The 23,181-nt window shown below is 43.7% G+C and overlaps 1 protein-coding gene across 3 annotated transcripts in view; it reads left to right on the forward strand.

The window, feature by feature from the left end:
* Nucleotides 1–23,181, forward strand: part of ACACB (acetyl-CoA carboxylase beta) — a 185,135-nt gene that overhangs the window by 148,623 nt on the left and 13,331 nt on the right. For all 3 annotated transcript variants that reach the window (XM_044275356.1, XM_044275357.1, XM_044275358.1), the window contains 11 exons: nt 2,738–2,845; nt 5,388–5,444; nt 14,027–14,068; nt 14,159–14,374; nt 14,654–14,809; nt 16,732–16,935; nt 17,219–17,374; nt 17,954–18,076; nt 20,672–20,941; nt 22,324–22,421; nt 22,518–22,638. In XM_044275356.1, the coding sequence (XP_044131291.1) occupies nt 2,738–2,845; nt 5,388–5,444; nt 14,027–14,068; nt 14,159–14,374; nt 14,654–14,809; nt 16,732–16,935; nt 17,219–17,374; nt 17,954–18,076; nt 20,672–20,941; nt 22,324–22,421; nt 22,518–22,638 (1,551 nt within the window). The remainder of the gene's footprint in view (nt 1–2,737; nt 2,846–5,387; nt 5,445–14,026; nt 14,069–14,158; nt 14,375–14,653; nt 14,810–16,731; nt 16,936–17,218; nt 17,375–17,953; nt 18,077–20,671; nt 20,942–22,323; nt 22,422–22,517; nt 22,639–23,181) is intronic.

Here is a 23,181-nt window from a genome sequence, read left to right on the forward strand (position 1 = left end):
GGTAATTCCTTGTTTTAGTTTCCTTTTTTCATTTATGTATCTGAAGAATGTCTTATCGCCTTTTTTTCATTGACTGAGCTCATTTCTCTTCTGCCTGTGCTTTAGAAGCTCTTATAACTTGTTTGGCCTCTCTCTGCCTAATCTTATAAATTTGCCTGTCATCCTCATTTTATTTTTTTTATAATTAAAACTAAATGCTATCTTTTTGTTTTTAATGATTTTGGCCACTTCTGCTGAGCACCACAGTGGTCTCTTCCTTTTTTTTTTTGCTTTTACTGACAAGCCTAATGCAGTTGCCTTCAATAGTGCCACTTTTAAGTAGTCCCATTTCTCCTGGACTCCATTGAAACGGTTCCAATCTGATAGGGACTTGTATACCACTAATCTAATTTTAGAAAAGTCTGTTTTTCTAAAAATCTAAAACTTTCGTTTTTGTGTGGTGTGAATCAGTCACTGTACTTATAGTACACCACACTGACTGGTGATCATTAGATCCCAAGCTTTCCCCTACAGTAATACCAAATTCCCATTTGTGAATACTAAATCTAAAATGGCCTCCTTCTGGGTTGGCTCCTCAACTATTTGCTGTAGAGATAATCCCAGTAGGGAGATTAGAGTATCTGTATTCCTGGCAGAACTAGCTATTTTGGTTTTCCAGTTTACATCAGGAAGATTAAAGTCTCCTATAATGATAACTTCCCCCTTCAATGTCATTTTAGCTATTTCCTCAACTAGTAGATCATCTAATTCTTTGACTTGGCTAGGTGGATTATATATCCCACCTACACGAGTTACCTTATGATTATCAAGCTGCAAGGTAACCCAAACTCACTCTAAATTGGTCTCGCTAACTTGTATTAAATTAGATTTTATGCTATCTTTCACATACAGGGCCACCCCTCCCCCCTTCTTACCTTCTCTGTCTTTCCTATATAGAGAGAACCCTGGAATTGTTATATCCCAGTCATTACTCCCATTGAACCACGTCTCAGTAACGGCCACTAAATCTATATTCTCAGATGCCATTATAGCCTCAAGTTAATTGATCTTATTCCCTAAACTGTGAGCATTTGTAGACAAGACTCTGAGCTTGTCATTTCTTAACCTATGTGCTACTGGCACTGTTCCGGGGGGCAGTCGGACTGCTGGATTATCACTCTTTTGCCCCCCTTTCCTAGTTTAAATGCTCATTAGCAAATACTTGGAACTGTTCACTGAGGACATTCGTTCCCTTGAGAGAAAGAGGCAAACCATCTTTCTTGTACAGTTCTTTTCCATTCCAACGAGAGCTAACCTGAGACACAAAGCCAAACTCTTGGTTCAGACACCATTCACCAACCCATACATTGAGTTCCTTAATGCGTATCTTCCTGTCATGCTGAAGGTTATGCACAGGCAAAACTGCAGAGAATGAAACAGTTGATGCAACCTCCCGTATATAATTTCCAAGTGTGTGAAAAGCTTCCTTCACCTTTGAAGCCTCATTGCAAGCCAGTACAGTGATGCTTTTTTTTTTTTTTTGCTTTTTATCTAATACCTATTAGCCCCCTTAGGGGTCTAGAACCTGGGATCTTTTGATCCCTTGTCCTATTTACCCTAATAGAGATCTATTAGGGTGAATGTGATTTTTACTCTGTCCCTGTTGCACTGTGCCTCGAGCACAGCAGGCAATTTACCATGGCAGGCCTGGAAGGCTTCTGCAGCGTCCAGGCTGCCATGGTAACCGATCAGAGCCCCCGCATTTCACTGTGAGGGCTCCAATAGGAAGGCAGAGGAAGCTGCATCCCTCTGCCCTACCTCATAGGTACCACGATCGGTGTTAAATGATGGGCTTCAGCAGGATGGGCTTTCCTGTCATTGCAGTCGGGTGCCTGCTGTATAATACAGCCAGCACCCGCCTCGTATGGATTGGGCTCACAGCAGCAGCCTGCTCCTTACATTCCTTCAACCATTGTGATGTATGGGTACATTACGGTAGTTGAAGGGGTTAACAGTATTACGGTACATCTTGGGATTTTTTCTATTTGTCCACCAATTAGCTGCCGGGTCACTTCCCAAGAGAGGAAATGCTGTAATTTACATGCACAATTTTAATTAATTCCTGCTATGCAATCACTCAGATTTTCTAAATCATCAAAATTCCTTTAGTTTTTGTAATCGAAAGCCACATTGTGTTTCTTGGCATTGAAGTAAACACTTAGATTGGAACTTCCCCTTCTGACCTCCGTCTCCTCATTTACTCTGGCTTTATATCTTATTCTGGTCCTGTTTGAAAGCTGACAATCTAAGCTTTTAAACAAACCCAAGGTTTCAGTGCTAGCTTAGCTACATAGAGCAATAGAACTTTTAGAAATCCGGTTGGGAGTGATAACTGCAGGTATTGCAGCTCACATTGGGACACGTTTCTAAGGACTGTAACTTGCCATGTATTGTGGCTAATGTAATCTTGGTCTTTTAAAGTGTAAATTGTCAGCTTTAAAACAAGAGCAAAATCATGGCTGTAGGCCAATCAAAGATATAGTCCTCAGAAATGTCTTTTCTGCAGCCACACAGCCCCTGAACAGTGTTTATTCAAAACAGTATTATCCTTTTTACGGCCTGCATGAAAACTGTTTTGGATGATCAGAGGGAGGGTTAAAATGTATGACAATGATACACAACGCCATTTTTCATTGCTGAATTAAGGATTTGATTATTTTGCAATAATTACATTGAAGCTGTTCTTTTGTGCCCTTAGAACGTCTGTGAAGACCCAATCCACATTCTAAATGTGGCTATAAAGTATGCAGATCAAATGGAGGACGAGGAGTTGGTGACAATGTTTAGAACTTTCTCACAGTCAAAGGTGTGCATTGTAATAGTCAAATCTAACTTCAAGGATAGCGTTTTCACCATGACTGCTGGTTTTTGTTTTGTTTTTTATATAAAAAGTTCTTAAAGGGGTTGTGCACACACACACTTAGCCGTACCTCTAAAGGGAAGATTACTTACCCGCTTACTGATGGTGGCTCCCCACTCCTTCTCTTGTAGGCGTGGGCTGCTCCACTGGGCTCCCTTGTTTGACAAGGCTGCAACCGATCACTGGCCACGGTGGTGACCATTTCTAATGACTTAAATGGAGCCGACACCGCCGCAGCAATTGATTTGCTGCAGACTATGTCAAACCAGATGTTTACAGCAAGTGAGCCCAGTGGGGATTCACAGGCCAGAAGAAGAAGGAGCCAGCACTAGAAAGCATGGACGTAATCTTGCCTTTACAGATATATATATTAGTTTCTGTAGAATGTCATGCTGTTCAAAGGGTTTTTCCATTCTGTAGATATTGATTACCTATACTCAAGATAGTTGATCGGGCACCAATCAGCTGTTTTCAGCAGCTGCCGGAATAAAAGCAGTAGACTGAGCAAGAAGCAGAGAGCCTTGTTCCCTGTGTTGTGGTTGTGGCTTTGTACTGCAGCTCAGCTCTTTCACTTGATTTGGAGTGGATTTGCAGTATAATGCCTTCTTCCGGCTCCTCCCACTCTTGTTTCTGGTGCTGGCGGCTGCTGAAAACAGCTGAGGTGGCATGTGCCCCACCAATCTGATATTGATGACTTATCCTGAGGGTAGGTCAACAATATCTACAGGCTGGAAACCTTTGAAGTACATACAGTTGTGTTCAAAATTATTCAACCCCCAATGCTGTAAAGGGTTTTAGGGAATTTAGTGTACATTTGTAATTGTGTTCAGAATGAAATCTTACAAGGACTTTTTAAAGAACCAAATGCAACTAAAATGAGATCAGTTGTTTTTGTAATACAGTATTAAATGTTTTTTTTTGTGATTTCTTCATTGACACAATTATTCAACCCCTTAAAGACTACCACTCTTAAGAACAGAGGTTCATTCAAGTGTTTTCGATCAGGTATTGAAAACACCTGTGGATGTCAAGGAGCAGCAATCAAGCATAATAAGCACCAATTAGGCAGATTTAAAAGGACTGTGATACTCAGCTCCTTCTAGACATTTACTAGTGTGTTTACAAACCTGGTGAAGTCAAGAGAATGGTCCAGGGAGACAAGAGAAGAGGTGATTTCTCTTCACAGGAAGGGCAATGTCTATAAGAAGATTGCAAAGATGTTAAACATACCAAGAGACACCATAGGAAGCATCATTCGCAAATTCAAGGCAAAGGGCACTGTTGAAACGCTACCTGGTCGTGGCAGAAAGAAGATGCTGACTTCGACTGTTGTGCGCTACCTGAAGCGCAAAGTGGAGAAAAGTCCCTGTGTTACTGCTGAGGAACTGAAAAAAGATTTGTCAGATGTGGGTACTGAAGTTTCAGCTCAGACAATAAGGCGCACACTGCGTAATGAAGGCCTCCATGCCAGAACTCCCAGGCGCACCCCCTTGCTGTCTCCAAAGAATAAGAAGAGTTGACTGCAGTATGCCAAAAGTCATGCGGACAAACCACAAAAGTTTTGGGATAGTGTTCTGTGGACTGATGAAACAAAATTAGAACTGTTTGGGCCCATGGATCAACGCTATGTTTGGAGGAGGAAGAACAAGGCCTATGAAGAAAAGAACACCTTGCCTACTATGAAGCATGGCAGGGGGTCAATCATGCTTTGGGGCTGTTTTGCTTCTACAGGTACAGGTAAGCTTCAGCGTGTGCAAGGTACCAGGAATTCTCTTCAGTACCAGGAGATATTGGATGAAAATGTGATGCAGTCCATCACAAACCTGAGGCTTGGGAGACGTTGGACCTTTCAACAGGACAATACCTCCAAGTCCACTAGAGCATGGTTGCAGATTAAAGTCTGGAACATTTTGAAGTGGCGATCGCAGTCACCAGACTTAAATCTGATTGAGAACCTCTGGTGGGACTTAAAGAAAGCAGTTGCAGCGCGCAAGCCTAAGAATGTGACTGAACTGGAGGCTTTTGTCCATGAAGAATGGGCGAAGATACCCGTAGATCGCTGCAAGACACTTGTGTCAAGCTATGCTTCACGTTTAAAAGCTGTTATAACTGGAAAAGGATGTTGTACTAAGTACTAAGATTGAATGTCACTTGGGGGTTGAATAAAACTTATAATGATCTGAGCACAGAAAAGACATTTGTGGTTATTACATTATAAATGTTATGTTATATTTGTCTGACTTACCAGTGCCTCTTTGATTTAATTGCAAACAAGATGACTGAAATGATCAAAATCAATGTCAAACTGGCCAAAACACTCAATTTCAGTGCGGGTTGAATAATTTTGAACACAACTGTAAGTCTGTGTTTTCTTTTTATGATAATTTAGTTTGCCTGGTGTAATAAGTATAGTATTTTTGTAGTCTAAAATGTATCATTCTCTGTCCTATAATGTGATATTTGGAGTCTGACTTCTTGGTTTCTGCAGAAAACTATCTTGGTGGACTATGGTCTTCGGAGAATCACCTTCTTGATAGCTCAACAGGTTGGTGAAAACTGTATAATTGCAAATTGCTCTATTCCAGGAGGAAGTAAAATTGACTCTAAAGTGCCATCTGCTTGTCTACTAGGTCTCTTAAAGGGAGTTGGTCATCAGAAAATGATCTGTTATTTAAATTGTTTTTTTTTTTTTTTTTTTTTTTTTCAATATCTCTTTATTGGAACAAGAAATCACTCGTACAACAATCAATGACGAGACAGTGCATTGTACAAGAAAGCAGCAAAGCATAATGTACATTCAATACTGATGAAAGTGTGATTTCTTAATTCACCTTTTTACAATTTTATACCCCCCCCCCCCCATCAACCCATACCCGCCCCCCCCCCCCCCCCCCCCATCCCTGAACACCAATCTAACACCATCCGGACATGAAAAAGGGCACGGCCCACGACGCCTATCATCTCCTCCAATGGTGCACTCGGCCCAGCGCCAGCTCATAGATCCAATCGCCCTAACTTGCCTGCCAGTTGAGCCTGTAAATACCAACTCGTGAGCTTGAATGGGGCTATGAGTTCCTGAATTTCAACATCAGACAATTGCTTCTCTACAAATCTCCTCCATTTTTTAATGAACTTCTCGACCAAACGCTCCTTATCCTGTTCTACCTCCAGCCTTTCCATATAGAGAACATTTTTCATCGTCCCTATGACCTCTTCCCACACTGGTGCTTCCTTCCCTAGCCAATGTCGCAAGAGAGATTTCTTCACCGACATTAGCAGGAGATGAATACCCGGCTTAGCGACTAATGACCCCATCTCCTCACCCTGGTTCTTAGTAACATAGTGGAATATACATTGCTGCGGCGAGAAACCCACCACATCACCCCAAACGGCTTCTATAAATTCCACGGCCTGCTTCCATACCGGTTGCACTGTTGGGCATTCCCATATGGCATGTAATAATCCTGCCTTCGAGAGGCCACACTTAGGACATTCCCGTAGGTAATGAGCCGGGGCATCTGCATAGGAAAGATTAAAGGCGTACGTCGCTCTATGCAGAAGTCTTAGTTGCGTCTCTCTCCACTGTTCATTATACGTCGCACGCCTGACCAATTCCATCCCTTCCCTCAACTTCTTTGCTATATTTGGGTCGGATAATTCCCTTTCCCAGGGTTTGTATGCCCCTTTTACCAAACCTATTGTCTGAATGTTATGAAGTCTACGGTGCAGCTCAGAGAGGGGCATGTAAGAGCCATCTTTGCCCAACAAAGCCGCAAACCATGCTAACCTATCCGAGTCGCCCACGGAAGTCGCCTGTGCATTACAGTAACTTTTAATCTGCTGAAAGGGAAGATAATGGGCATCCTGTAATTCAAACTGCGCCTTTACCTGGTCCCAAGTCAACCATTGGAGACTAGGGGTGTGTAGTAGGTCTTGAAGAATCCTGATATTCTTTTCCCTCCATACCTGGAACATGCTACTCTCCCTGCCCTGAGAGAACGCCGGCAGTGTCCATAATGGTAATCTGGGTGACAAATAGTAGGGAAGCCCGTAAATCTTCCTAATCGCCTTCCACGCCAATACGGTATCCTTTAATAGAATAGACTGCCTAATTGACACCGGTATGTCTTTCATCCTGGAGTGTAATAGGGCCTCTAGATTTTCCCCCTCCGCTAATTCCCTTTCAATAGTAATCGCCGAATAGTGCCCTGTGCCCCACACCCAATCACGCACATGTCTGAACAGCGATGCCAGATTATAGTGACGAATGTTCGGCAATTGCAACCCCCCTTCATCCTTCAATAAAGTCAATTTAGCGTAGGCAATACGAGGCCTCTTAGTCTTCCAGAGGAAACGGTTAAACGCTCTCTGCACCCTGACTACATCAGTGTGCTTCAGCAACAAAGGAATAGTCTGAAGTGGGTAGAGTAGCTTCGGGAAACTTACCATTTTGATTAAATGCGCCCTCCCACACACCGATAAGGGTAAGTCCTGCCATTTCTCCAATTCATTTTCTATTTTGAGGAATAGAGGGGGGTAATTCAACTTGTATATTGACGCAGGGGTGCGACCTATCCTAATGCCCAAATAGGTCAGATAGTCTCTCCGGACTTCCACCCTATTTTGTAGCCGTTGCGCTGCAGGCGACCGTTGGTCCAGGAAAAGGAGCTGGCTTTTCCCCACGTTAATCCTATACCCTGTAGCTCTGCCATACATATTCAAAGCCTCCAGAGTCCCGTCCAGCTGAAGTTCCGGAGAACCCAGATATAGCAAGATGTCGTCCGCAAAGCAACTAACTTTCAGCTCTCTTGTCCCTATCTTGATGCCCTCAAAGATGTCCGAATTAATCAGCAATCTCGCTAAGGGTTCCATCGCTAAGTTGAAAAGCAACGGGGACAAGGGACATCCCTGCCGCGTACCCTTCTCCAGCGTTATTGGTTTGGACAGAAAGCCCGGAACACTCACACGTGCCTGAGGGTTACCATAGAGTGCCCTCAGGAAATTCCGGAAGCTCCCCGTGATGTTGACTCTATCCAGAACCATATCCAACCATTGCCAATCGACATTATCGAATGCCTTCTCAGCATCTACTGCCAATAACGCTGGAGAAGGCCCACTTTTAGGACCCCCATATCTACTTAGGACTGCTAGGACCTTACGTATATTAGTCACCGCAGATCTACCCTTCATGAACCCTACCTGATGTGGGCCAATTAGGTCAGGTATACAATTGGCCAATCTATTGGCTAGAATTTTTGACAGGATCTTGACATCCTGATTTATCAGGGAAATCGGTCTATATGCGCTTGGCTGCGTCAAGTCTCTACCCGGCTTCGGGAGGACCTTAATATAGGCCATTTTGCCCGACTCGGGTAAGCTACCCCCGGCCATGATGTTATTATACAGACCAATCAGCGTTGAGGAAAGTTCCGGGGTCATGGCTTTATAGAATTCCGCCGGGAATCCATCCGGACCCGGGGCCTTACAATTTGACAGGGATTTGATTGTCGTCCCTAGCTCCTCCTCAGTGACGTCTCGACAGAGCAGTGTCCACCGCCTCGTTTGACAATCGTGGCAAATCTACCCTCCCTAAGAGATCCCTTGCTTCTTGGGACCGGGGAGGATCCCCTGCATATAAAGCTCGGAAATAGTCTCCTAGTATCTCCACAATATCCTTCGGCTGAGAGCACAACTTTCCGGATTTGTCTTTTAGGGGGTGTAGGGCCGATTGTTTAACGAATGGGCGTGTCAAATTAGCCAATAGCCGACCAGCTTTATTGCCTACCCGGAAAAAACTTAGCTTTTTGGTAGTCTCCAAACCACTTCTCCTTACTTTCCTGACAATAGTCAAAATTATGCTTGGCCGTAACCCATAAAACCTTGTTGGGGGTAGTGGGATTTTGTAAGAACTGAGTGTAAGACTCCCGTACTCTCCGAGTGGCATCCTCAAACTTCTGTCTCGCCTCCCTCTTCTTCCCTATCGAATAGGACATTATACGGCCCCTAAGTACCGCCTTTGCCGCATCCCAGAACAGGTTTTGATTGGTCGCGTGCTCTGCATTATCCTGAGAGTATTCCCACCACCACCCCTTCAGCTTATCTAAAAATTCCTTGTCCCCAGATAAGTGCTGAGGCATCCTCCATGTAAAATCCTGTCCCCTAGGGACTGTATCCACTAGTTCCATTACTACTGGGGCATGGTCCGAGATTAACAGATCAAGGATCTCAACTAGTTTAACTCTGGACAACAGCCCCGGTGATGCCAGGAGATAATCAATCCGGGACCATGACCCCTGAGCATGGGAAAAGTGGGTGTACTCACGATCCATTGGGTGATGGTATCGCCAAGTATCGCAAAGACCAGTATTCTGTAACAAAGGGAGCAACGTCTGGGTCCGTCTGGGCTGAGTAGACTCCTCAAGGGCTCCACGCTTCCTATCCTCCTGCTCATTGTGCACCCTATTGAAGTCTCCCGCCACTAATAGCATTGAGGAATCCTCTCCCAGGATGTCCTTCTCCAAGGACTTGTAAAAGGCAGTCTGGGAGGCATTAGGGGCATAGACATTATATACGACTATCTGTCCCACTGGGGAATCCATACATATACGCATCCATCTCCCTAGATTGTCAGTGGAATATGGAAGAAATATCATAACGTAAACGCTTGTGAAACAGGACCATAACGCCCGCCTTCCTACCCACTGAAGGAGAACCCACTACCTGACCCACCCATAGTCTACTCATCCTAGAAAAATCAGCCTCCTCCAAATGGGTCTCCTGCAGGAACGCCACATCTATATTGAGTTTTTTTAGGTGGCGCAGTAACCGCCATTCGCTTCGTAGGGGATCGCAACCCCTTAACATTCCACGAGGCTACTCGCATACTAGTGTCACTTTGTTCGCGTTCTCTGCAGGAAAAGCCACCAGGAGCAGGTCAAAAACTTGCGTAGCATATTGGCACCAAGGCATCCGTAACCTAACCCCTTCAAGATTGGTGATCAAACTCCCCCCCCCTCCCCCCTAACCCCCCTACCCAACCCCACAACTTTAATAACTCAATTATCGACTTCACTTTTTTCGCACATCTAGCGGTGTAGTAGTTGTCACTACCCATTGCAGACCGCAACATTAACTCTCTCCTACAGTACCCCATTCACCGACCCTTAAACTTCGGCATAATCATAGGAATCGACACATTAACATAAACGAACTATAAGTCCAAAGGTATCTCACGTGACCCTCCAGGGCGAACTAGGTAATCAAGGATAAAACTCGGGACTGTCTATGTTCAACTCGGATCTCCTTCCCTAGGATCCAATTCAGCTGATCTGGGCTCCGGTCTCCCCGACCTCTGGTTAGCTCCTCTACCTCTGCCCGAGGAAGTGGAACGCTGGGAGGATGACGGCATAAAGTCGGCGAACAAGGGGTCCGACTCCAGCACTCCCATTGCTTCTCCCGGCGACAGGAAAGTGTCCACCGTCCCATCTTGACGAAAAACCCTCAGGGTTGCAGGGTAATGCAAGGCGAACTTGACCTTATTTCGAGCCAGAGCCGAGCAAACTTGCGAGAATTCCCTCCTGCGCTTGGCTACCTCTGCAGAGTAATCGCTGAATAGGAGAATCCTGTTACCCCGAATCATTAAGGGCCGCGCATTGCGTCGGAATTTCGCCAGAATAGCTTCCTTTGCGGCATAGTTCAAGTATTTTACAATCGCGGCTCTAGGTCTGGTGTTACTGTTCCTCTGTCCCGAGGATAATGGCGGCCCTAAGCGATGAGCTCTCTCCACCGTGCAAGTGCCCCGCAGACCCAGCGCTTGTGGGATCTCTACCTCACATATATCCGCCAGTTGCGTCGGAGGGATCGATTCTGGGAGGCCTATAATACGCAAATTGCTCCTCCTGGACCTGTTCTCTAGGTCGTCCAACTTCTCCTTCAGGTATTGGTTGTCACGCAGGAGGTCTCGGACGCTACTCTGGGTCTTTGCCAGATCATCTTCCACTACTGCCACTCTCTGTTCCACCTCTGCAATCTGTGAGGTATGTTGCGCAACATCAGACTGCAATTGCTGCAGGGCCGACGAGACTGTGGCTTCCAGCGAAGCTTTAATGTCTGGGGCGAGAAGTTTAGCCACTTCTATGGCCATAGACTTGCATGAGGCTGTTAACTCCTCAGCCGAAGTGAGACAGCACTCCCCATCTTCCTCCTCTGATCCTGATGCCTCTGCACTCTTCTGGGTCGACTGAGAGGATGATCGGGTGAACCTATGCCGTTTCTCAGTCGCCGGCGCCATCTTGCCCCTGACTTTCAAGTCGTCCCCTGGCGGGAGCGGTGTCCGCGGCTCCTTCTGAGAACCGCCTCTGACCACGAACTTCTCCATAAGTGACCCCTACAACTCTAGGGGAATCTATGGGTACCTTCCGGCCCCGAAGTACGGCGGTTCTCAAGGTGTTCGGGCCGGTCAAACGGAGAGCTCCTTACACGCGTCTCTCCATGTGCGCGCCGGAACCGGAAGTCTCTAAATTATGTTTTTATGTTAAACATATTTTTTTAAGTATCACTGTACACATTCACATAAAACCATAAAATCCTGCAGTTTTCACACTGGCCACGAAGCCTAATAATAGACGCCACTTCTTGGTTTGTACAGATCATTTTACTGCAGTTATCTGCTTATAATTACAGGCAGGTATAGAATGGCAAATATCACCTCTGTGTATAGATACCACAGGATCCATCATTCACAATATTTGATTGTCAAGCCTCAACTTCTTCCTCGTGACCTCTACACAGAGCTTGCAGAGAATACTCTCCCATAGAAGTAATTGAGGTGCCCTGAACCACAGTGGCTGCTGTAAAGCATATCGCTCATGTTCTGGAAATAGAAAAAAATCTGCAATCAGAAAATAAAAACAGATTAGGAAAAAGGTTATGAGTCGCTATCTGGCTTTTACCAGCAGGAAAAAAAAAAAAACATTCCCTTTAAGGACACTGGAATTATCGATTCAGACACCCATCTGTTAACATATCTTGTTTTAGTATTTTGGGCCTCATTTGCACAAAGCAGGGATCTGATTAATCATGTAAGCTATCACTGGAATATAAAGGAGAGTCTGTATTTCGGTTCTCGAGAGAGATGAGCAGATCTTCCTGTTTATCCTAGTAGTGACCAGGTTAATAAACTGGCATCAAATCAGTGAATTACTTGGCTCTACAGGAGAGTTACTTACATACCAATTATTGTCTAAAATTGTAATGACTCGTGGTCCTTTTCAACTATCCTGTGGATATGACATAAATGAGTAAGAGTAGTGTAAAATGGTATCAGTAAACTTTATATGGCGCCAACATATTCCGTAGAGCTTTACAATCGGAGGTTTCATGTACAACCATAATCATACATTACATAGCAACAAACAATCCAACAATTAAAGCAAGAGAAGTGAGGGTCCTGCTCACAAGCGCTTACAATCTACGAGGAGATGGGGTGACACGTAAGATAAAAAGTGCTGGATTTGTACAGTGGTGCAGCCATCATAACAAAATAGGAGAGGAGATAAAGTTGCATGAGCCAGTCACCAGACGATATTTGTAGTGCTTTTGAGTGCGTGGGGTGTAATGTGGGATATGCATCAGTTTCTGAGGAATAATGTTGGGGGGTGTTGAATGGAGAAGAGTTAGATTAGGGGGTGTGATAGGCCACTCTACAAAGATATGTTTTTAGGGACCTCCTAAGGCTACTTTCACACTGGCGTTTCTGGGTCCGCTTGTGAGATCCGTTTCAGGGCTCTCACAAGCAGCCCAAAACGGATCAGTTCAGCCCCAATGCATTCTGAATGGATAAGGATCCGTTCAGAATGCATCAGTTTGGCTGCGTTTGGTCTCTGTTCCGCTTTTAAGGCAGACACCGCGTTTTGGTGTCCGCCTGACGATGCGGAGCCAAACGGATCCGTCCTGACTTACAATGTAAGTCAATGGGGACGGGTCCATTTTCACTGACACAATATGGTGCAATTGAAAACTGATCCACCCCCCCATTGACTTCAGTGTAAGTCAAGACTGATCCGTTTTTTAACTAAGACTTTTTTTTTTTTAAGAATAATGCAAACGGATCTGTTCTAAACAGATACAAGCGTTTGCATCATCGGTGCGGATCCGTCTGTGCAGATACAAGATGGATCCGCACCGAACGCAGGTGTGAAAGTAGCCTAAGTCTACTTTCACACTCACGTTTTGGCTTTCCGTTTGTGAGATCCAATTGGGGCTTTCACAAGCGGTCCAAAACGGATCAGTTTGCATTCTAATGCATTCTGAATGGAAAAGGATCCGCTCAGAATGCATCAGTTTGCCTCCTTTCAGTCTCCATTCCGCTGCAAGCAGCGTTTTGGTGTCTGTCTGACGAAACAGAGCCAAACGGATCCGTCCTGGCACACAATGTAAGTCAGAAGTCAGTGGGGACGGATCAGTTTTCAATGACACAATCTGGCACAATAGAAAACTGATCCGTCCTCCATTGACTTTCAGTGATGTTCAAGACGGATCCGGCTTGGCTATGTTAAAGATAATAAAATGGATCCGTTCTGAACGGATGCAGACGGCCGCATTATCTGAACGGATCCGTCCATGACGGATCCGCACAAAACACGAGTGTGAAAGTAGCCTCACACTGTAGGAGTTTAGAACTAAGAAACTCTTTTGAAGGGGTTGTTTCTCCATTTATTTATGTTATTTTTCATAAAACCTTATTCAATGGTGTAAATACCACCTCGCTTATCTCCTGCCACTTCCTTTCTGATGATTCTGCTTCTGGCTCCCCTTTGAAATGCAGGAAATTGCCACTTGGCCAATCACTGGCGACCCACCTCAGTGGTCACTTCTTGCATGTTGAGGGGGACAGGAAGCAGAGACTGGCAGGGAACTGTGAATGGTTGGAACGGGAACAGTGGGTGATTAGTAATGTGATATTTTATTTACAAGGTTCTCCTTTTAAAAAAACAAACACTAGATAGTCGAATAACCCCTTGTATGTTCTCACTGTATCAGTGATCCTCAAATGTGAGTTTTATTGTTTGTGCATCCTTGTTTTATTACCAAGTTGATTGATTTTCATTGATTTTTGTTCTCTTGCAGAGAGAGTTTCCCAAGTTCTTCACGTTTAGAGCACGAGATGAGGTTTGCCTATTGTACTACTAGGTTTTGTGTACGTCTTATGTTTTTTTACCTACTTTTAAAATTACATTGGAATTATTTTGCTTTGCTTAGTTTGCTGAAGATCGTATTTACAGACATTTAGAGCCTGCCCTGGCCTTCCAGCTGGAGCTAAATAGAATGAGGAACTTTGACCTGACTGCTGTCCCTTGTGCTAACCAAAAAATGCACCTCTATCTTGGAGCGGCCAAAGTAGCAGCTGGCATAGAGGTTACCGACTACAGATTCTTCGTCCGTACTATTATTCGACATTCTGACCTTGTTACAAAGGTAATGTTTGGTCTCCAATTATTTGTTGTTTACCTGACTGACCTGTTTTATAATGTATTACATATGCTAGAATTGGTCTTTAGATAATCTTATAGTATATTAATCACTTTGTTTTTTTTTTTTTTTTGGGTGGGGTGGGGGGGGGTAATTTGTTGACCTTTCCCTTTTAAGATGTGAAATAAACAGTGGGTAGAATAACTTTATAAATATTAAACGTAGACCTTCTCACATAATATCAGAGAGTATTTGTCTTGAAAAAATTTTTTTTTTCTTTTTCAGGAAGCCTCTTTTGAGTACTTACAAAACGAAGGTGAACGTCTGCTCCTTGAGGCCATGGACGAACTAGAAGTTGCTTTTAATAATACCAGCGTCCGCACTGACTGTAATCACATCTTTCTTAATTTCGTTCCCACTGTCATCATGGACCCTTCAAAGGCGAGTGATATTTTATAATTACTGTAATATCGATTATAGAGTCTGCGATGGAGTACTTGGTCACATTTATCAAATTTCAAATTTATCAAATACAGGTTACTTCATGAATTTGGCTTGTTCTTAAACCTAACACTTCTGTCTAGAGAAGCTCCTCCAGTTTTCCTACTCCACTATCCTCCTGGAGTGAGATTGCGACTTATTTCCGAAAAAAAAAAAAAAAGTTACAATGATAAAAGTGACACTCATTAACATAGCTAACCACACCCATTTTTTTCACCCACATTACAAAAGTGGAGTGAGTGGTGTAAAAATGTAAGAAGTCGCAAAGTGTAAAGAGTGTAAAAACTCGCTATATTTTGCGCAACCGAGTGCAAGCCCTTTTTTGCGACTTTTTAGCGCAAGAATTCTGGAGTGAAGATATGATAAATCAGGGCCTATATTTTTAATTGCTAGTGAGTAGTGAATCGAAGTCCACGTGCTTTGCAGTAGCGAATCGATTTAACCTGAAATAATGTAAAATAAATAAATACCCGATCCTTTTGCTCACAATGGGCCAACCTCTGCCATCTTGCTTGAAAATCTCAGCCGAAATTCTATACGTGATTACTATCTATCTGACTATAATGGGGACGGGGCGGAGCTCCGGCGGTGCACGGCGAAAGCCGCCAGACTAAAAAGTCGGACATGCAGTACTTTTTAGTCCAGCGGCTTTCGCTGTGCACCGCCGTGCTGCGCCGGAGCTCCGCCCACCGAGTGGCGGTCCGGCGGCACGGCGAAATAGCCGCAGAACGGATCCAACATGGTGAACAGCCTGTCGGATCAGTCCTGCCGCAAGTGTGAAAGTACCCTAAGCAAGATGGCAGCAGCTGGCCCGTCACGAGCAAATGGATCAGGTATTTTTTGTTTTTTGTACACTCTGTTATTAATATCAGATGCCGCGATCATGTATGAATTCTGCATCTGATGGTTACAATGACTGGGGGGGGCCCAATCGCTGCTCCCTGTTATTGCACCCACTACTTACAAAGAAATGCATTTCATGATGAAGTAATTCATTACCAAGCTGATTTTTTTTTTTTTGTTCAATTTGAGGAAGCAGCCGAAATCGAATTTTTAAATACTTTGCTGATCTGTAGCTATTACTCCATATTGAAAAAACATTCAGACATTTCAGGAGAGGTAACGGGTCCCTTCAAATGAATACATTACATCTTCTTCTGCTGATTTGTTTCCCATAAAACTATATGTTAATCTTCTCAGCTCGTCCTGCTGTCTGAAGATTCCACTGTATTTTCATGGTGAGTGGGGTCCCTTTTAAGGCTAGTTTCACACCAGCACTAGAGACATCCGGCAGAGAACAGCCTGCTAGAATTCTCTGGATAGTGCCGCCTGCCCGCTGACCCTATTGACTATAATGAGAACCGGCAGAAATCCAGCCACTCCCTATTATATATGTTGAGATTCAACCGGACAAATGTTGCTGCACGCAACAATTCCCATTATAGGTCTGGCAGACAGCCGGCACTCTCCGACTAGGATGGATCCATTGAAATCTGGCAGGCTGTTCTGTGTCGGAACAGCCTGTGAGGTGTCTCCTAATACTGGTGTAAAAGTAGCCTAAGTGTATGCTCCAGAAATATTTACTATGTGAATTTCCCAAGGACTGAGTCATTGCATTTAGCCAAATGCCCCATTTTTGAAGAAAAAAAAAGTTTTAATTTACTACTACATTTGAATGCATTGTCCTTTAATGTAAAAATGTTACAGATATTCAATCTTAAATTAAAATGTACCCATCTGGCTTTGCATTTTGACGAAAGCTTGTATTATAGATAGTCTTGTATGCACAGAAAACATGCAATCTCTATGTGACTGATTGTAAGCTATACCTGACTGCTTTGTCGTCTTCTGTCGTTCATTAGATTGAGGAGTCAGTCCGCTCCATGGTCATGAGATACGGAAGCCGTTTATGGAAGCTCCGAGTACTTCAAGCTGAAGTGAAGATTAACATCAGATTAACTCCTACAGGCAAAGCCATCCCCATCCGTCTCTTTCTAACTGATGAGTCTGGCTACTATTTGGACATCAGCCTTTATAAAGAGGTGACCGAGCCCAGCACTGGACAGGTTAGTAGCCTTTTCATAACATGGGGCAGACCTTTCTGTTCTAAAGCTGTGGTTAAGTAGCTGCTGCCATGATCATCATACACAAACTGTTCAGCCAAAGCTTACATATGTATGTGGACTAAATCCCATTTACTGGGGACATGTGATTGGATGCACTTTATATTTGACAATTGACAAATCATTCAGATTTTTTTCTTTTTTGAAGCTTTCTGATGTCGTTTTCTTTTTATGTGTTTAAAACATCAGGTTAATTTTTATTAACAATTTTTTTTTTCTGTCGCAGATCATGTTTCATTCATATGGTGATAAGCATGGACATATGCACGGGATGCTGATCAACACTCCCTATGTGACCAAGGACCTTTTACAGTCTAAGAGATTCCAAGCTCAATCACTAGGAACAACATATGTCTATGATTTCCCTGAGATGTTCAGACAGGTAAGAATTTGGCTACATTATAGGAGAGAAAGCGGTGTTATTGATCATATCAGAAATCTCTCAAAGATTCTGGTGGAATGAGTAAGACTACTTTTAACATTAGCGTTTTCAATTCTGCTATTAAGATTCGTCATAGGATCTCAATAGCGGAAGAAAACGCTTCAGTTTTGTCCCCATTCATTGTCAATGGGGACAAATCTGAACTGAATGGAATGCACCAAAGTGCATTCTGTTCTGTTTGGTTGCGCTCCTATTGCAGACAGAATAACGCTTCAAGCAGCGTTTTTCTGTCCGCGATGTGGTGCGGAGCAAAACATATCTGTCCTGACACACAATGTAAGTCAATGGAGTTGGATCCGTTTTCTCTGACACATCATGGCTATAGAAGACAGAATACAACTGGATCCGTTCTTGACAGATGCATGCTGTTGTAGTATGGTAACGGAAGCGTTTTTGCATATCCATTACGCATCCGCAAAGAACGTTAATGTGAAAGTAGCCTAACTTGTGGCTTTTGTTTTGCAACTTTCTACTTGTTACCAGCAATAGTATAGTAAGTTTTGTGTTGATTTCTTGCAGGCTTTGTTGAAACAATGGGGACCAGGAGAACCCCAAGCCTCAGAAATTCTCACCTACACAGAATTGGTTCTTGACAGCCATGACGAGTTGGTTCAGCTGAACAGATTACCTGGTGGAAATGAGGTAGTTATAAAAGTGTTATTTGTTTTGTTATTAATCTATTTGAAAGAGACCGTTTAGGAATCCGGCCGCACACTTTAGATAGCTGTTGGACAAATTTCCCAGCTTCTACCCAAAAATGTGTACTTGGCTCAGGTGATGCGAGGAGACACCTCTAGGAGCACCATATCCATAAAGGATTAGACAACATCTTGTCTGGAGAATATCAATGAGTTCTGCTAGATTGAATTTAATGTCGGACCACTTTCAGGATACTGCTGCTCCAGGACAGTCCCCTCATAAACTCGCATTAATTACTAAATGGGTTACAAAACTACAGTTTCTTGTCCATGTCATTGGGGGACACAGGAAATATCTTGAGTAAAGCTGCGGACACTAGGAGGCGGACACTGAGCAAAAACTATTACCTTTTCCCAGTGTCCACCTGTGTCTGCTTAGTGGCGGCAGTTATACCCAAGGTCTTTGCTGTGTTCCCCAATGAACGAGACAAGAAAGGGAATTTACAGTGAGTAACAAAAATCCAATTTTTATGCCTCATAGAACTGGAACACTCATCTTTATTTTCAGCAGCATTGCATCCGATATTTTAATGGACAGAATTACAATATTTCCCAGACAATAAGATGCACTTCTTAGCTAAAAATAAAAATTGTGTGTCTTATAGTCCACGGTGAGGGTGGTCTGGCAGCGCCAGACCCCCCTGTTTGCTTCCTAATGACTCGTGTTCTCTCTGTAGATGTATAGACTACTGTGCTGCGTATATTAATTGGCCTCCTACTGCCCTATTTGCATACACCCGAACTGAAGTTTCAACTTGCCTTCCTACCCAGGTAAGAGTTCTAGCCCAGGGGTAGTGATGCTGGATGATCCTTGCGTGGTATCCTGAAGTCGAGGCAGGCTTGGGGGCACATTCATTAGAAGCCACTTAGATTGTGATCACATAGCTACCCCGGTGACGTTACCACTTGCTTGAAGATTCGGGAAGACCTACACTACAATCTAAAGCGCCTCATTTCTGGAGCTTGTCACTGGCCAGGGCAACTCCGTGATCATGATCTAAACGTCTTCTGAATACAGTACCCCAAGTCTTGAGGATACAATCACCCACGCAGAGACCCTCTAGCTTTGCAACCCCCTGGGCTACAACTTTCAGCCAGGTAGACAGGCACATTGATACATGCGAACAGGGCAGTAGGAGGCCAACTAATACACGCAGCACAGTAGTCTATCCGTCTACAGAGATAACGTGAGTTATTATTTCGCACTGCAGTGTTATACTGTGCTGTAGAAGACAGCACTTAATTTGCAGAACCGGAACATATGGTAAGTATTTTACTCATCATTTGTACTGTTTGCATGTGACGAATACCACGCCTCGTGCCCGCTTGACGTCACCTACGTCGAGCTCACAAGGCACAGTATGGTCACTTGTTACCAAAGTGTGACGTTACGCCCTCCAGAGGCGCAGGTAAGGTCAGCTTGGTACAGTTTACACAGACACCTCATGTCCAAGCGGGCATAGAAAGGCAACAAGCTGAGAGAGCCTTTTCACTGCCGCAGTGAATACAGCGCTGTCTCAGCCCGGGAAATCTGCCACCAGCTTCTCGTTTAATTTAAGCCCGGTCTGCTAACGGGATTATATAGGGTGAGAAACCAACCCGCGGTAGCTTATAACTAGGCCGAAACACGGACGTGGGGATTCGTGATCGAGATACAAGATAGCACAAGATTAAATTATATATTTAATCTCCTTAAGGGCACACTAGATATAACACAATATACACAGAGAATATATACAGTGGTCTGATGTTACAGATACAGGTGATATAGGTACAACAGGGTTAAGCAGAGCAAAAGTCAGTTACCGGGTAGATGAAAGTTCCTTTGGGTTATGAGGTGGAATAGTCCTTGGCCCCGGGGGGGCAGTGAGGTCAGCTGGTTCCCGGTCTCTCCAAACACATTGGCACAATGTGACCCCCTTCAGAAAAGACACCGCCCGCTGGCTTGCATGGACCTATGACCTGTAGCCGGCCGCTCCCCCTCCCCGCCTATGGGTAGGGTCCAACCCTCCTTCTCTGGTGCTGGCAGCAAATGACCAATAAAACCCCTTAGGGCTCATAGCCACAGACCAGAATGTCGCAGGAAGATGGTTCCGGGCCCAATTGATCCGCCTGGGTTCTGACTAAAACTAGAGTCCAAACATGGTGCCGCTATGCTGTTTCTGTGGGGAGATATGTATATCTCCCCTGCCGGGCTTCCTAGCCTCAAGCCAGGACCACGTGGACGTTTGGCTTTGCCCCAGGATCGCAAAAAGATAAATGAATTATGCCTGGGATGGACGGACATCAGATGGCTGGGGGGGTGAGAACTTATTTTGCATGTACACTGGGGAATCAAATGACAATTAGGGCTGCCAATAAATGATGATCCATATTTCTCACATTATACATAACGCATAGTAACACAAGTACAGCAAAGAAACCTTAGTTGGTGTAATGAATGAAGTACAGGCAGTGAGAATCAATAAAGAGTAGTATTATTACTGTGTTGTAGCACTGTATGAAGTATTCTCTTTATTTTTCTCCCTTTCTGTATTAGGTCGGAATGGTTGCTTTCAAGATGAAGATTAAAACTCCTGAGTATCCAAATGGACGTGAGATCATTGTAATCTGCAATGATATCACCTACAAGATTGGTTCCTTTGGCCCACAGGAAGATATGCTTTTTCTGCGGGCTTCAGAGCTTGCAAGGAAAGAAGGGATTCCTAGAATTTATATTGCAGCTAACAGTGGGGCCCGAATAGGACTGGCGGAGGAAGTCAGACACATGTTTCATGTAGCTTGGAATGATCCCTCTGACCCTTACAAAGTAAGTTTAAAGGGAATTTTTTATTTATAGTGTTCTGTCTACACCACCCTAATTGACCTGAGGAGTGTGTTAATTTATATGTTGAATCTGGACTGCATCCGTTTTCTTAATAATTGGTAGATGTATTTATTTCACTTACTGTCACTGAATTTGTGTTTCATCCAGTTTGAGGTAAAGCATGAATTACTTTTCAGTCCTCTAGAAAGTGGCTAAAGGGAATGTGTCATCAGAAAATGACCTATTGTTTAAATAACATTTTTGTGTAGATACATACCGTATTTTTCGGACTATAAGACGCACTCCAAAGACATACTGATGGGGAACTAAGGTTGTGAGCTCCTTTGGGGACAGCTTGATGCTAATGTCTGTAAAGTGCTGTGGAATAAAACAGCGCTATAGAAGTGTCCAAAAAAAATACCTAGAATTTGGAGGAAGAAACCTCAACCTCAGATCAGAACCCTATCAGTCTCAGATCAGACCTCAGATCAGACATTACACTAGATGACACAAGGGGCTTACAGGGCATGCCAAGCAAGAGACTGGGGAGGACTTATCTGAGAGGAAGGCAGAGTGACCTGGGCACTTGCGAGCCCTCATTTGCATATGACTAAAACAGCGTTTGTTGCTGATGGTCAATTCCAGAACAAAGGTACCATTTGACTCATGTACATATATACTACAGCGCTATGTAAGCAGTGTAGAAGGTGAAATTGTGGTGACCGACTCCCCTCTCTAAATAAACTGAACCCGCTTGCTTCGGACTGTGCTGCCACTCACTCACTGCTCCCTGGTCTTCTTCCAGCCTGCGCTGCACTGTGACATGATGTTGCACAGCATCAGGGCATCAGGTCATAGTGTGCTCCTACATACACTTTGTTTTGACGCTGTACACTGTCAGGACACAGCGCAGAGTGGAGCCCGGAAGAAGTCCAGGGAGGGGTGAGTAGAGCCAGCAAAGCATTTCTTTCACCAATCCATGCGCCTCCAGCATGCTGATGACCACTAAGCATTCAGACTATAAGACACACTGCCTGTTTTCCCTCACTTTTGGGGGAAAAAGGCCATCATATAGTCTGAAAAATACGGTATATTTGTTAGAATTTTTTATTTATTTTTTCCCCCCAAGTCACTATCTATATTTAAAAACAATGTATATAATCCTGCAATTTTTTTTACATTGGCCACTAGGTTAAAAATTGAAGGATTTAATTTTTTTAACAATAGATAATGACATGGAATAAAAAAAATACAAAAAAATCACCAAAAATTCTTAATAAATATGTTTAACATAAAACGTGTTTTAAACAATAGATCATTTCTGATGAAACCTCCCTTGAATAGAACTGGAAATAACAGGATTTTTTATTTTTTTGTCTCTTTAGGGCTTCAAGTATTTGTATCTGACGCCTCAGGACTACACTCGTATTAGTTCTCTGAATGCTGTGCATTGTGAACATGTGGAAGATGAAGGTGAATCCAGGTATTTATGCCTTGCAGCCAGTGCATTTAATGAATCTTAGACCGTTGTTTGGACACTTTTGGCATAGAAATTACATTCATTGCGCTTGCTCCACAGGTATGTGCTGACTGACATAATTGGAATAGAGGAAGGAATCGGAGTGGAGAATCTAAGAGGATCAGGAACGATTGCTGGCGAGTCATCTCTGGCATATGATGAAATTATCACCATCAGCATGGTATGTGCGCTATGTGCCTATGATCTCTGGTGTAAAACGTTGGTCTTAATCTTGGCACTTTTTTAATTTAAAGGGGTTGTCTCACTTCAAAAACGGCATTTATCATGTAGACAGTTAATACAGTTAAGATATATATATATATATATATAGTGATTGTCCTTTGCTGGCTTGATTCGTTTTTTCATCAAATTATATGCTGCTCGTATCCATGAATATGACCTCCCTGCAATCCAGCAGTGGTGCTTACACACCATAGACAAAGGAGCATGCCTCTCTGGTGGCCAGGACCATGGGAGCATGCATAGGCTGAAGCTTTTTCCTATAGTGTGCAAGCACAGCGACCACTGCTGGATTGTAGGGTGGTCATAATCCCTGGAAACGAGTAGTATATAATGTGATGAAAAAAATTAATCAAGTCAGCAAAGGAGGCAATATGGACAATCACAATACATTACATTATTAAGTGTCTTACAAAGTTCAACAGCAGTAAAGGGCTCAGTTCGCCTGTAATCACCTAGGGAGGCACAGATCAGCCTAAAATCC

Source organism: Bufo gargarizans, chromosome 1, assembly GCF_014858855.1.
Source record: "Bufo gargarizans isolate SCDJY-AF-19 chromosome 1, ASM1485885v1, whole genome shotgun sequence".
Lineage (NCBI taxonomy): Eukaryota > Metazoa > Chordata > Amphibia > Anura > Bufonidae > Bufo > Bufo gargarizans.